The sequence below is a fragment of the Schistocerca serialis genome, chromosome 1 (assembly GCF_023864345.2).
Source record: "Schistocerca serialis cubense isolate TAMUIC-IGC-003099 chromosome 1, iqSchSeri2.2, whole genome shotgun sequence".
Taxonomy (NCBI): Eukaryota; Metazoa; Arthropoda; class Insecta; order Orthoptera; family Acrididae; genus Schistocerca; species Schistocerca serialis.
Genome location: NC_064638.1, coordinates 1,258,130,414 through 1,258,146,007, shown reverse-complemented (window position 1 = coordinate 1,258,146,007; position 15,594 = coordinate 1,258,130,414). Strand labels below are relative to the sequence as shown.

General features: G+C 43.0%; 1 protein-coding gene across 1 annotated transcript in view; it reads left to right on the top strand.

The window, feature by feature from the left end:
• The first annotated feature begins 615 nt into the window (after positions 1–615).
• The window catches only part of LOC126456795 (juvenile hormone esterase-like), a 32,114-nt gene continuing 17,135 nt past the window's right edge, over positions 616–15,594 (top strand). The window contains exons 1-2 of the mRNA XM_050092587.1: positions 616–663; positions 14,591–14,728. Coding sequence (XP_049948544.1) covers positions 616–663; positions 14,591–14,728 — 186 coding nt within the window. The remainder of the gene's footprint in view (positions 664–14,590; positions 14,729–15,594) is intronic.

The following is a 15,594-nucleotide window of genomic DNA, read 5'->3' as shown; positions in this document are numbered from 1 at the left end:
TAACACTATACCCTTATTCTACAAGATACTTCCAAGAGATTGGGGTTCAATAGGTGTGCCATCACCTCCCATCCTATTGCTGACCATTATTCTAATGACGCCAATTTGTTCCACTGTCAGTATTTGAGCAGGATGTCTCAGATCAACGCGCCTACGGCAGCAAACGTGAAAAATGTCGGGTACAGAAGTAGTGTAATGCAATACTAGAAACTATTATTTGTGACGGAACGCTCGGTTAGAGGCGAATGGAAGATTACTGCTTGATAAATACCAGTGAATAGCATACCATCAATCAGCACTGAAAGGGCACTAAAGAGGAAACTTTCCCACAATAAACTGATTTTTTATGTAGAGCTCAGATAGTGCACCGAAGTGGTAAGCAGATGATTAACCGAATGATAAGTGTCTCTTAAAGATAATATTATTGGTTTTTCTCGAGATAACCTTCCCATAATGACGAATAGGACATACCGTTTGTCCTCTCCAACAAGAAGAGTGACAAGGTGAATCCGTGGGAGCCTCTCGAATCGCAGAACAACGCAGAAGATGTCAGTATAAAAGGTGCGCCAGAATCGTTGTCGCCAGCCGTCAGCTGTGAGCCTTCACTCGTCCGCCATGATCGCCTTCCCAACACTGCTGCTAGCCGCCGTGGTCGCCTGCGTGGTAAGCACTTCACTTGCGTTGAGTCTGCACCGCTGCTAGGCCAGCAGTAGTAACGTTCGTTGTGTAATACGTCTGATGTGGCTCTGTCATCTAGAGGACGTGTGAGACAAACTGACCAAATACTTATCGCAAATTACTAAGTTACGAATGTGTGAAAGGAATTTGTTGGTTTAATTTATTTGCTAAATAGTCAACCTCCGCATTCAGGGTGTTGACTCACGCCTCTGTCGTGACGTTCGACACCGAAATATTCGGTTCTGACTGTGGTGGAAGAAGAAATTTTGATCGGTAGTATTTGACAGGCAAGGGGGGAGAGATTGATAAGTATAGGTCGTAGCTGCAAGACTGTGGTCAAAATTCTTGGTAGGTTCCAACTGTCACTTTATTGTCTCGTGGACCGACGCCATGTGACATTGCCGATGATTTGCCTGCTAGACGAGGACAGTTAGTTCGTCGGCCGCTTGATGCTACTCGAGAGATGTAGGCTACATGACCGTACCGCATTTCACCATCTTCTGTCATCAGAAACAGTATAGACACAGTACACTCAGCACCCATTGGCTGCAGATACCAAATACCAAAACCGTTACTTTTGACGTACCTGACAGGCAAATTAGCGAAACAGCGAGAACGAGACGCGTTCTGCACAGTTTCACGAAAAGTTAGCTGAATACCGACCTGATAGCTCGTAGTGCCCTGAGAAACACATCAAAAAAAGTTTTGCGTCGCCTCGGTTCCGAGAGTTCTGGAACCTGTACAGAAAATTGGAATGGAAATCAACATAAACATCATTTCCGTCCTTGTTATTGCTCATGAAAACCACACGTTGCATGTTGTACCACCATACAGCGAGACCTACAGAGCTGCTGAGAGATTGCTGTACACACCGGTACCTCTAATGCCCAGTAGTACGCCCTCTTGCATGCCTGTATTCGTCGTGGCATACTATCCACAAGTTCATCAAGGCACTGTTGGTCCAGATTGTCCCACTCCTCAACGGCGATTCGGCGTAGATCCCTCGCAGTTGTTGGTGCGTCACGTCGTCCATAAACTGCCCTTTTCAATCTATTCCAAGCGTGTCCGATAGGGTTCATGTCTGGAGAACATGCTGGCCACTCTAGTCGAGTGATGTCGTTATCCTGCAGGAAGTCGTTCGCAAGATGTGCTCGATACCGGTGCGAATTGTCGTCCATGAAGACGAATGCCTCGCCAATATGCTGCCGATATCGTTGCACTATCGGTCGGAGGATGGTATTCAAGTATCGTACAGCCGTTACGGCGCCTTCCATGACCACCAGCGGCGTACATCAGCACCAAATAATGCCACCCCAAAACAGCAGGGAACCTCCACCTTGCTGCACTCGCTGGACAGTGTGTCTAATGCGTTCAACCTGACCGGGTTGTCTCCAAACGCATCTCCGACGATTGTCTGGTTGAAGGCATATGCGGCACTCACTGGTGAAGAGAATGTGATGCCAATCCTGAGCGGTCCATTCGGCATGTTGTTGGGCCCTTCTGTACTGCGCTGCATGGTGTCATGGTTGCAAAGATCGACTTCGCCATGGACGTCGAGAGTGAAGTTGCGCATCATGCTGCAGCCTACTGCGCACAGTTTGAGTCGTAACACGACGTCCTGTGGCTGCACGAAAAGCATCATTCAACACGATGGCGCTGCTGTCAGGGTTCATCCGAGCCATAATCCGTAGGTAGCGGTCATCACTGCAGTTGTAGCCCTGTGTCTCCTCCATGTCCGAACAACATCGCTTTGGTTACTCCGAGACGCCTGGCCACTTCCCTTGTTGAGAGCCCTTCCTGGCACAAAGTAACAATGCGGACACGATTGAACCACGGTATTGACCGTGTAGACATAGTTGAACTACAGACAACACCAGCCGTGTACCTCCATCCTGGTGGAATGACTGGAACTCATCGCCTCTCGGAGCCCGTCCGTCTAATAGGCTCTGCTCATGCATGGTTGTTTACATCTTTGGGTGGGTTTATTGACATCTCTGAACACTCAAAGGGACTATGTCTGTGGTACAATACCTACACTCTACGTCTGTCTTTAGGAGTTATGGGAACCGGGGTGATGCAAAACTTTTTTTTATTTGTGTAGTATCTCTGAAGTCAAACAAAGCTTAAATGTTCATTTAAACTTCGTAGCATGGACTTTTTCCACGATTTATTACACTTTCTAAACTTAATATTGCCTTCCAAGAGAGCCACACAGTAGCTTTATGGTTTTTTATAGCTTAGGGATTTGCTGGCAAATGGAATGTACTGATTTTCACATATGAAAACAGCGCCACCGCTCGGTTATTGCTGGGAAAAGCTTTAATGTTTCTGTGTCAAGTTTCTCGAGAGAATAACTTGTTGTTTGGATTCAAACAACAATACTGGTGGATTAACCATGCTTCAAAATTAGTATAGGCTTATTAACCAAAGCAGCGCCTGATGTCGATACCAATTAATCTTTCTGTCCTTCAATAACTGCTGAACTGTACCCATACAAAATTCTTTGAATTTATCTTTTAAATGGGATACGTAAATAATAAGTTTCTTTGTCATTAATCACACATAAAAATTACAAACACCTGGAGCTGTGGTCTTATATAAAGGAAACACTCGTCTCCCACTTAGACCTCAATAAATCGACATAATATACTAATTTAGAGGCAAAAACTGCGTCTTTCTTTATCCAAAGATCTAATGCATCTTTGTCTGCCTCTCACAACTTACAGTCAAGCAAATGCCCAAACGAGCGGAATCCCTGTTGTATTTCTGCTGCCAATTATCCGTCCTCATACGTATTTGTGTACCTTGCATCATATGAGGCACGGAGCACATACCCAGGCGTCTGCCGCATTTTCATTGATTAGATTATCAGAACTGCACTCGATTTACGGTTGGCGAAAGACGACAGTTTTGTGTAGATAACACAAACTGCGATAAGAGCTTCTTCATGTCAGTAATAACTGAAACACCAAATGTCCCTCGCCAATACTGTTGTCAGACTGCCTCTATCCAAATCTGCTGTGACTCTTGTTTTATTGTATTGCGCAAGTTTAACAGGTCATGTTTCCCATGAACAAACGCATCGATAATGATGCATTGTAGCGAAGGTTAACGCAATCCATGTACCTTTTGATCTGCGGTTGTGGTAACCGAATAGATTCGCGATGTGGTAGGGTCCCGCCTTAGTCTTTGTAACATGCCGGACTGCTCTTATTTGGAGACTGTCGGCCACCTGCTGCTGATGAAAGCGACCATCATATGTGAATTATGATATTTGTTCACATTAGTTTACGTTATTTTCAGTAATCGATCTTTCGATTAGTGCGATACCTCCTTCAGTTTCTCCCTTGCTTCTTCTAATTTTATTACTTCTGTTTAAGCGCTACATGCGACCTACTCTCATCATAGCATTTATCTCATCTACAGTTCTTTCCAGTAGTTAATTATTCCTTGACGCCCTAGCATATCCGGAGCCTTTATTCTGATAAGGGATTTCTCTAGATTTTTTTCGACGCTTGCTTTACTAGTGCTTCTTCATTTTATACCTTTTCTGTCCAGTCAATTTTTAATATAGTTCTGTAGTACATTTATCAAATAGTTTAATTTCTGTAACTCTTCAGGCTTTCCCGGCGATCTAATGACATCTTGGGTTGTCGGGTGTTCTGCCGGATATCAGCGTCGTACTTGCACGATATTTCGGTCACGTAGCTCGAGACCTTCATCAGGTGCGACCTGAGACTGCTCCTCGAGTGGATCTGGTCCAGTATTTATGCCTATGGACTTCCCCCTCCACCAACGGCTGCAGCCGTTGGTGGAGGGGGAAGTCCATAGGCATAAATACTGGACCAGATCCACTCGAGGAGCAGTCTCAGGTCGCACCTGATGAAGGTCTCGAGCTACGTGACCGAAATATCGTGCAAGTACGACGCTGATATCCGGCAGAACACCCGACAACCCAAGATGTCAGTTTAATTTCTTCTTTGGTTTTCTAGTAGTTCATATCCTACTTACAGATACGCTGAGCACCACACACTTTGTCCTTTCTGAATTCCATGTTAGTAACTTTTAATGACAGGAGAGTTCGTTGGTTGAAGAAAAATTTTTATCACTTGCTATAGGATGCTTCTAATACTTTCTTTGTTTGGATATTCTTGAGTAATCTTCTTTCTTAAGCCGGCGCTTTAAGTTTTTGCTTCCCAGTAATTATGTTTAATTTTCCTGAATTCATCATGTACTTCTCAATTACTTTTTCTATTTATTCTCGTGCATATATCTTACTCATCTACTCAGATTGAATGTTTTTGTACTCCCGTTAATTTTCTATCTTATCAATCTATGAAACTAGTTTCTTGTCTCATCTATTTCATTCTTCCATTTCCTTCTTACAATGATAAGAGATAGTACTTATTTCATTTGTGGATAGGTCGTCTCTGCAGTAATTTGTGTTATGTAAAAGGTCTTTCCAGCCTTCGCACTTTATATCGTTTACATACGTGGTTGTCACAACCTCAGGATACTTCTACATTGTCTCACTGTTTGTTGTTTGTCTGTCTTCTACACCCTCGTATGATTCATCATTTTCCTTATTCTTTTTTATTGTAGCGTACTCGTAATCACTAGATGATTATGCAACTCCTCATCCATATCAGTTTGTTTTCTACAGTTCAATACCAGATGGCCAAATTTTCAATGTAGCCATGATTAAGACCTTTTGATATCTTTACTTGGTTCCAATTCCTTCCTCAACAGACTTCCTTTTCAGTTGAATACACAAGATGATGTTCGCTACAATGGCTGGACTCCATCACACATTGGATTGGTTAACTGCTCAATCGGTTCTTGACAGAACATTTTATACAATATGAATGAAAACACACACAACACTGGTGTAACATTCTATAAGAATATTACACCAGTGTTGCGTGTTTTCATTCATAATCCATCAGTAGTTTTGCTTTTTTGTAGAATCTTTACTGCGACCTATTTTATCCCTCGCTGAAATGTTATCATACAGATATCAAAGCACGTATGAATGACTATTTCCTTGAAGACGGGACATATCGCAACCTACTGATTACTTATCTCAGTCTCCAGGTCTGTCACGGCTCATATTCGGTATGATCGTAGCCTTGAAAGATAAAGTTCATCGGCGATTGCAGTCCGTCCAATAGACGCTGCAAGAAAGTATCAAACCACAATGTGTAGCCAGACCAACTAACAAGTAGGAAGTCATGATGTGCACAATCGTTCGATGATGACACCAATGCTTGGACTACATCTAAATCTATAGTAGCCAAACCGTCTTATGATTTGTGGCAGAGGGCACTTTGGGTGAGATTATTATTTTCCTCCTTCCCATGTGCAAATAGCGCATGCAAAGAACCATTGTAGGAAAGCCTCCGTTGTCGTTGTGGTCTTCAGCCTAAAAACTGGTCTGACGGACCTCTCCAAGCTATTCTGTCTTGAAGAAAACTCTTCATTTCTACATAACTACCTCAACACATGCTGATATAGCAAAGCATTATGATCACTCAAATGAAACTGTGTGATTCCAGAGAAGTTTTCAAGTCTCAAACATCAGACTGATGGGAAAAATGAAAAAAAAAAATTGCATCAAGGCCAGGATTCAAAGCTGGGTCTCCTGATCACTAAGCACATGCGCTTACCACGCCTCAGCCCACTTGCTATTCTCGCTAAGCTCAAACAGCATCGCAGAGGCTCTCCTGCTTTACTGAAATAGCACTTCTGCATCCAATGAGAAGAGGTCCTGCTTCATGTATATATGCATAATGTATACAGGTTGTTACAAAAAGGTACCGCCAAACTTTCAGGAAACATTCCTCACACACAAATAAAGAAAAGATGTTATGTGGACATGTGTCCGGAAACGCTTAATTTCCATGTTAGAGCTCATTTTAGTTTCGTCAAGATGTACTGTACTTCCTCGATTCACCGCCAGTTGGCCCAATTGAAGGAAGGTAATCTTGACCTCGGTGCTTGTGTTGACATGCGACTCATTGCTCTACAGTACTAGCATCAAGCACATCAGTACGTAGCATCAACAGGTTAGTGTTCATCGCGAACGTGGTTTTGCAGTCAATGCAATGTTTACAAATGCGGAGTTGGCAGATGCCCATTTGATGTATGGATTAGCACGGGGCAATAGCCGTGGCACTGTACGTTTGTATCGAGACAGATTTCCAGAACGAAGGAGTCCCGACAGGAAGACGTTCGAAGCAATTGATCGGCGTCTTAGAGAGCACGGAACATTCCAGCCTATGACTCGCGACTGGGGAAGACCTGTACAAGGTAACGTTGACCACGTCACTGTACGGAGAGTGCTACGGGAGAACCAGTTGTTTCCGTACCATGTACAGCGTGTGCAGGCACTATCAGCAGCTGATTGGCCTCCACGGGTACTATTCTGCGAATGGTTCATCCAACAATGTGTCAATCCTCATTTCAGTGCAAATGTTCTCTTTATGGATGAGGCTTCATTCCAACGTGACCAAATTGTAAATTTTCACAATCAACATGTGTGGGCTGACGAGAATCCGCACGCAATTGTGCAATCACGTCATCAACACAGATTTTCTGTGAACGTTTGGGCAGGCATTGTTGGTGATGTCTTGATTGGGCCCCATGTTCTTCCACCTACGCTCAATGGAGCACGTTATCATGATTTCATACGGGATACTCTACCTGTGCTGCTAGAACACGTGTCTTTACAAGCACGACACAACATATGGTTCATGCACGATGGAGCTCCTGCACATTTCAGTCGAAGTGTTCGTACGCTTCTCAACAACAGATTCGGTGACCTATGGATTGGTAGAGGCGGACCAATTCCATGGCCTCCACGCTCTCCTGACCTCAATCCTCTTGACTTTCATTTATGAGGGCATTTGAAAGCTCTTGTCTAAAAGCTCTTGTCTACGCAACCCCGGTACCAAATGTAGAGACTCCTCGTGCTCGTATTGTGGACGGCTGTGATACAATACGCCATTCTCCAGGGCTGCATCAGCACATCAGGGATTCCATGCGACGGAGGGTGGATGCATGTATCCTCGCTAACGGAGGACATTTTCAACATTTCCTGTAACAAAGTGTTTGAAGTCACGCTGGTACGTTCTGTTGCTGTGTGTTTCCATTCCATGATTAATGTGATTTGAAGAGAAGTAATAAAATGAGCTCTAACATGGAAAGTAAGCGTTTCCGGACACATGTCCACATAACATATTTTCTTTCTTTTTGTGTGAGGAATGTTTCCTGAAAGTTTGGCCGTACCTTTTTGTAACACCCTGTATATAGGGTGGTCTATTGGTCGTGACCGGGTCAAATATCTCACGAAATAAGCGTCAAACGAAAAAACTACAAAGAACGAGATTCGTCTAGCTTGAAGGGGGAAACCAGATGCCGCTATGATTGGCCCGCTACATGGCGCTGCCATAGGTCAAACGGATATCAACTGCGTTTTTTTTTTTTGTTTAAATAGGAAACCCCGTTTGCTATTACTTATTCACGTAGTACGTAAAGAAATGTGAATCTTTTGGTTGGAGGGTGGCAGGGTGGCGTAATGGCTAGCGCATCTGCTTGGTCAGCAGGGACCTTGGTTCGAATCCCGCCATTGGAACAAATTTTCAGTCGTCGCTCTGCGTATATGCATCGTTATGATCACTGCCCACCACGAGAAATAATGCTGCCTGGTGACGTTGTGAGCACGTGCCGCGGCGAGGAAGGTATGTAAGAGGAACAGAGACGAATGTGGAATCATTCTAGCGAAGATGCGGGCCGACAATGGGGAAATCCAAGGACATAAGCAACCTCGACAAAGGGCATCTGGGCATCTGGGAACGAGCATCTCAAGAACGGAGATGCTAAGCTGCTGTTCACATGCTACTGTCGTGAGCGTCTTTGGAACATGGTTCAAGGACGATGGAACGTCGAGTAGGTGATAATGTGCTAGACGTACACTCCTCGTAACAGAACATGGAGGTCAGAGACTTACATGCTCTGTGAAGGAGGATGAGCTGATATCTGCCGCAGATCTAATGACTATCTTGCTTGTACAGGAACAAGTCTTTCGGAGCACACCGTTTAGAACGCATTACTGACAGCGATGGAATCTTCCAGCAAGACAACGGTCCGTGTCACAAAGCCAGAATTCAGCAGCAGTGGTTTGAGGAGCTCACGTTGATGTCTTGGCCGTCAAATTCGCCTAATCTGAAACCGACTGAACACATCTAGAGCGCTATTAAGGATCAGGTGTGCGCCCACAATCCTCCGGCCCGCAATTTTCGTGAATTTCTCGACATGTGCGTAGACATCTGTTGCCACATACTTTCAGAAACGTTCCAAAGACTTGCCGAATCAATTCCAGGCTTTATTCAACCAAAGCGCTATCAAGCACGTGTTTATATAGTTTAGGTCATCGGTGTATACCAAATGTAACCTGCTTATTCTGGTAAGACGTCGGTCTCTCTCTACAATTTTTAACACCTACACTTCCGTCCATCACCATATTGACGATACCATGATGCCTCAGGACGTGTCCTATCAACCAGTCAGTTTCTTTAGTAAAGTTGTGCCATTAAATAATTTTCTCCTAGTTTGGATTCAATACCTCTTCCTTGATTTACCAATCTATCCATCTAATCTTCAGCGTTGTTCTGTAGCATCATATTCCAAAGCTTCTGTTCTCTTCTTGATTTTAATTCTTATCGTCCACGTTTCTCTTCCGTAAAAGGCTACGCTTCTGAGAAATATTTCCAGAGTAGACTTTCCAACACTTAAATTTATATTATACGTTAAGACTCTTCTCTGTTTCAGAAACTTTTCTTTTCCTACGGCCAGTCGGCACTTTATATCCTCTCTATTTTGGCCATCGCCGGTTATTACGCTGCCCAAGAAGCAAAACTCATCTACTACTTTTATTGTCTTGTTTCTTAATCTCATTTCCTCAGCATCGCCTGGTTTTGATAGAATTCGCTCAGTTATCCTTGTTTTGCTTTTGTTGATATTCATCGTATAACCTCTTTTCAGTGTACTATCCATTCCGTTCAACTGCTCTTACAAGAACTTTACCGTTTCTGACAGCGTTACAATGCCATCAGCAGACTTCAAAGTTTTTATTTCTTCTCTCCGAACTTAAGTTCCCTTTTCAAATGTATGCTTGGTTTCCTTTACTGCTTGCTCAGTGTATAAATTAAATAACATCGAGATTGTATCACAACACTATCTTGGTGCCTTCACTGTATTACATTTCGTCTACTTGCCAATTGGAGATTAACTTTTATAAGGATGCTATAGAGGGAACACATGAAGGATAACGAACGTGAATCGTAAGGAAAAAATTTAAGAATAAATTCCTGAAATTCGTAGCTCTCATACTTTGAATTTCGTGCTGGATGTTCTGTTTAATCATGCACACAAGTGACATTCTTTACTGGCGTTCAACATTTCTCTGTTTTCCAGTTTCTCCACGACAATAGGTTGTACTAATGCTTACGTATCATTATTAGCAGTAAAACGTTAACAAATGCCCAACTATCAAATAGAATAGACGTCCTGACTGCTTTTAGCTCTCAACTCGTGAATGTATATGATGCTTATGTCGTTTTCTCTTGTTATGCGCACACTCCTCAAAGCAATTGTCCGGTAATGGATCTGTAATGGACAGCAGATTGGTTGCTGATTTCTGTTAGATACATTTTTAATTACAACAATTTCATTTAAGTTCAACAACTTGCAATCAAAGCGACGTATTAAAGTACTGGAATTAAAAATCAAAGGATTTGATTAGCAGAAAGTAAGAATGTAATGAAGGTGCTGTCTAATTCTTACTGTTGGAAAGAATTATGTATTTTGGCACGGTTAAGTCAATGCTGTTTCCCTTCCGTAGCATTAATTAAAACTTAAATCTGTGGTCAAGACACAAGGGAATCAAGGACATTAGCTGCCAGCGGGTATTGTTTTATATCAGAGGGCAAGTTGAAAATTGTGCCAGACCGGAATTCGAACCTGTGTCTTCTGCTTAGTAGGTAGATACGCTGATCATTACGCCATCCGGACACAGCGGTCACCACAACTGCGTGGAGTACCCTAGCATGCCTCCCGTCAGATCCCTGATGGCGTAGTAGTCAGCGCACCTTCCTAGTAAGCATGAGAGCTGAGTTCGAATCCGGCACAAATTTCCAACTTGCACCATTGACAGGCTGCAGTCAACGCCCACTGACAGCTAATGTCTGTAATTTCCTTGTGTCTCGATTCATAATGGCTGCAGGACCAAGATGCTGACTGTCCTTACAGACATGTCCGAAAGAACAGACACCGCATATATTTAATCTATAGTGTTCAAACATAAAAAATTATGTTTTTCCAATGCAGAAGTTGAAAAAGCTAGTGTGCTCGCTGTATTAATATTTTTTTATTATCAGGGTAATTTTCTTGATGTTTTGTATTTTAGATCTTGTGAAAAACAAAACATTAGCAGGTAGCCTTTTACTGGAGTGTTCTAACGCATTTTATTCCATGCCAGTGACTATGTTGGCGGCGCTGGCCGTTGAGTGATGCTCAGTCTGCACATGGGAGGGGGTAGCATCTTCCGGCAGAGGTGTTGGGTTCACGTAGGTTGGTCTAAACAAGTCGCCTAACAGCAATAACTCTTGACAGTCGTCTCTGACACTTACCACCAAGAAATTCAGCGACCTTACAATAGAAGTTTCATTGTCATAGAAGTAGAATACTCCACACGTAGAATACATCGATATCTCTTACCTCCTCACCATTCTGAAAAAAATTGCCCCGTAGTTTCTTTTTTTTTTAACTTTTGATTGACCCTTATCAGTCTAATTACTCATTATCAACATTCATTGTTCTTACCACCCTCGTTTCTCACTCACAAAACACAATCTTACAAAAAATTGACCCCTTAAAAGAACTCTAGTGCAACATGTTATTAGCTGATACCTATTCCAGTGTCTCTCAAGACCCCTGGTTTTTACAGTTTTATAGTTCCTGGACAGAACTCTAAATTTTTAAAAATTATGGTTTTGGCTCTTCCATTGTGCACTACCAGTATCTGCAGTCCACAAAAACTTAAGATTCCTCCGGCATCAAATAATACTTTCGCTGTCCTTGGTGCCTGCTTCTGTACAGTTCACTAATGGTTCACTAATAAATATGTCTTCTTTCACGTGTATCGTTGGCATTGCCACATATTACTTTACACCAACAAATGTAACAAGAGATCCATTTCCACATACAATAAGTTGTAAATGAACGCCGAAAGTAATAACGAAAGAAAGAAAATCACTTAATTGCGGATCAGGGTAATAGCACAACACTGACGTCAAAGAAAAAAATCAGATGAAATTTGTAGGTCTTCGTATTGTACACAGTGGCTGGTTGCGCGAAACGAAAAAACAACCGTGTCATCTTGAAAAACGAAGACATGGGTGCCAATAAGTTTCAGTGTGCCATTAGTTTACTAAACGCTTAGTTTCAATAATAACATAATCTCGTCGGCTAAACGAGTCATACTGATGAACTATGGCGGACCGCCATCTTAAGGTATCATGAGTTATAATTAAACATTTAAGCAGTTGCAAATAAAACGGTATAATTGGTATAGTCTTCTATATTTGTAAACTTTACAATAGAGAAGTTCAACAGAACCTCCCGTCCTACTTTAGTTACTCCACTCTAACCTACCTTTAACATATCTGTGACAAGCTAAGCTGACGTAACAGTCACACATTGTTGAGTGATATTTGATTATTATTCTGATAAATTTGTTAGCTATTTTTGAGGAAATCGCAAGGTTTACTAACTCAAGAAGAAGGCTTATAATTATCTTGTTAAGGAACGCACGGGCCCAGGTGTCGTCCCGTGATCTGGCTTGACCATAAGAGGTCAGTCCCGAAGGTTCTAGAGAAGAGACGTGGGCTCCCACGGCACTGCAATTTGCAGAATTGACTGCGTTTAGCCCTTGCTCCACACTTTGGCGGGAAATGCGATTTTCTCCTTCGAATGCAGTCTGCCGCTAAGTCACTATAAGCCGCTAGATAATAACTGTGCGTGACGAATTCACCTCCTTGTACACTATGTAGGAACCGGCCATCACAGCACTGCTCGGCCATTGTGAGAAAATTCGTTGCCTTTCCCCTCAAGATCTAGTTATTCAATCAAATGAGTCTTGCCCGCCACGGTATTTAGGCTCGAGCAACTCGACCGATGAGTGGAACATGACTAGCAGCTTATACCAACCTCATGCGTGTTAAAATGCGTTCTGTAATCGAAAAATGGGAAATTTTTGCAGGTTTCCTCTGCATTCGCGTAAATAAATTGAAAGTCTCGCTGGTCATTGTAACGAAAGCTGAGTGTCTACCCTCCAAGTTGAGTTTTTCAAAAAGTTGAGAGTGAGGTTTAGAAGAGGATAATTTTGGGCCTTGCCTTCCTGCTGTGGAGGGAGAGAGACTTGCGGTTCTGCCGCAGTGGGAGAGAGACTCCTAGTCCTGCCACAGAGGAAGAGATACTTCTTATCCTGATGCCGAGTGGGGAGCATGATTGCTGTTTTTGCACTGTCACTTTTCTGAGCACCTCAGAATTTACAGGATTCGCTACGCAACCTGGTTTGCCTGATAAATTGTATTGTTTCGTCGGTCTTGGACTCGTTTTCCTTGCATTTACGAATTGCACAGATTAAGAAAGCTTGTAGTATTACCCAACCAGTCTTCCATGTAGATGGGAAACCCCCACCCCACAGTGTTAGCGGTACATTCGTGATTAAATCGAGCTTGTAGATGACTTTGTGTTTCAATATTTTAGGTGACTTTGTGCTTGTTGTGTTGGAGAAATTTCTCAGTCTACATTACGAGACTTTTACTCATTTCGTCGGAAACTACTTCTTTGTCATTATAATGTGGTATGTGTCGAGATTTTAGAGCAAGTGAATAACTTATTAAACACAGACTTGATTTGAATTTCAAAACCAAATTATTGTCCTAGAAGTGATTCTGATTAGACAGTCCTCTAAAAACAGATCTAAAAACAAATATAACCCATGCATCCCTAATCTGTTTGTGTCACTGTGACGATGTTCTACTGCAAAGCGGAAGCCATCCTGTTTGCTTAATTATTACATATGAGAGGTTTTTATCTGTGGTCATGACTTACTATTTACAAGGATTGCGCGAAAGTCTTCACAGATGTGTTAAACGCGGCTTAGAAAAACGTAAGTAAGACAGGAATGCAAGCTTTTTCAAAATACATTTGTAAGCTTCAAATATGCTTGTGGTGAACAGCTGTTTTTCACCGTTCGACAAGTTACTGTGCAGCCTAATCAGTGTCAACACTGAAATCCGGCGTAAGAAACTGTGGTTAGTGACACGGACTTAGGTGGTAAGATTTACCTCGAAGCTGTGGGAAGTGGCCGATGGCACAAGTTCTATTTCCTAACAAGAATTTGCTGTGCCAACTTGACAGCACGTTGTTCAACAGCCTAACAGTAAGAGAGAAAAATGAAAAGCTATGACGGCTTGTACTTCTGCTGCATCTGTTGATGCACACGGGACAAATGGTTAAAATGGCTGAGCACTATAGGACTTAACTTCTGAGGTCATCAGGCCCCTAGAACTTAGAACTACTTAAACCTAACTAACTTAAGGACATCACACACGTCCATGCCCGAGGCAGGATTCGAAACAGCGACCGTAGGGGTCGCGCGGTTCCAGACTGTAGCGCCTAGAATCGCTCGGCCACCTCGGCTGGTCACTCGGGACAGTAGAATGGTATAAGCACGGAGAGGAAGTTCGGCAGAGCGTACTGGAACCGTACGAAATGGGAGTGGTTGGTCGTAAGAGGTGAAGTGCCTGATGGCTCGGCCTCACGTGGTGTTTGCGGTGTGTTTCAGACGGCCCAGAACGTGACTGTGCAGACTACGGCAGGTCTGTTACGAGGGGTGAGCACCACCACCATCAACGGGACGGCCTACTACCGATTCTCGGGAGTGCCTTTCGCTGCGCCACCCGTCGGAGAACTGCGTTTCAAGGTAAGCTACCGCCGTCTTGGACAATTTCTGCTACCACTACTACATTGTTGAAGGAAAACGGGGTGTCGGGTTCCTCAATGGAAAACCCTAATTTCTCATGTCTGCCTCTGGTCTTGCTGGTATAATGATTCAGTTGCTGTGAGTCACACGTCTGTGAGTCACTGTAGGCCAGTTCGATATCTAAGGAATGGAAGTACAAGGTGTGGCTAGAAAAAAACCGGACTAGTACTGGTGAGACAATAAAACGAATGCAATAAGGCTGAAAGTCGCGTGGCCTGTCACGTGACTCTCGCTCCGCCTACTGCTCGAGTTTCATCTGCCTCCTGCACTCAGTCTGCCCGTGGCGTCTGTTTTAAGTAGTTGACGTTTTGTCTGTGCGTCGGAAAATGTTGAGTGTACAGAAAGAACAGCGTGTTAACATTAAATTTTGTTTCAAACTAGGAAAATCTGCAAGTGAAACGTTTGTAATGTTACAACAAGTGTACGGCGATGATTGTTTATCGCGAACACAAGTGTTTGAGTGGTTTAAACGATTTAAAGATGGCCGCGAAGACACCAGTGATGACACTCGCACTGGCAGACCATTGTCAGCAAAAACTGATGCAAAAACTGAAAAAATCGGTAAACTTGTTCGACAAGATCGCCGTTTAAGAATCAGAGGAGTGTCTGAGTTAACAGGAGTTGACAAGGAAAGTGTTAGGCAGATTCTTCATGAAAGTTTCAACATGAACAAAGTGTGTTCAAAAATGGTCCCAAAGTGTCTCACAATTGAACAGAAGGAACGCCGAAGAATGATTTGTTCTGACATCCTGGGAAACATTGAAAGTGATCCCACCTTCTTACAAAATGTTATTACTTGCGATGAA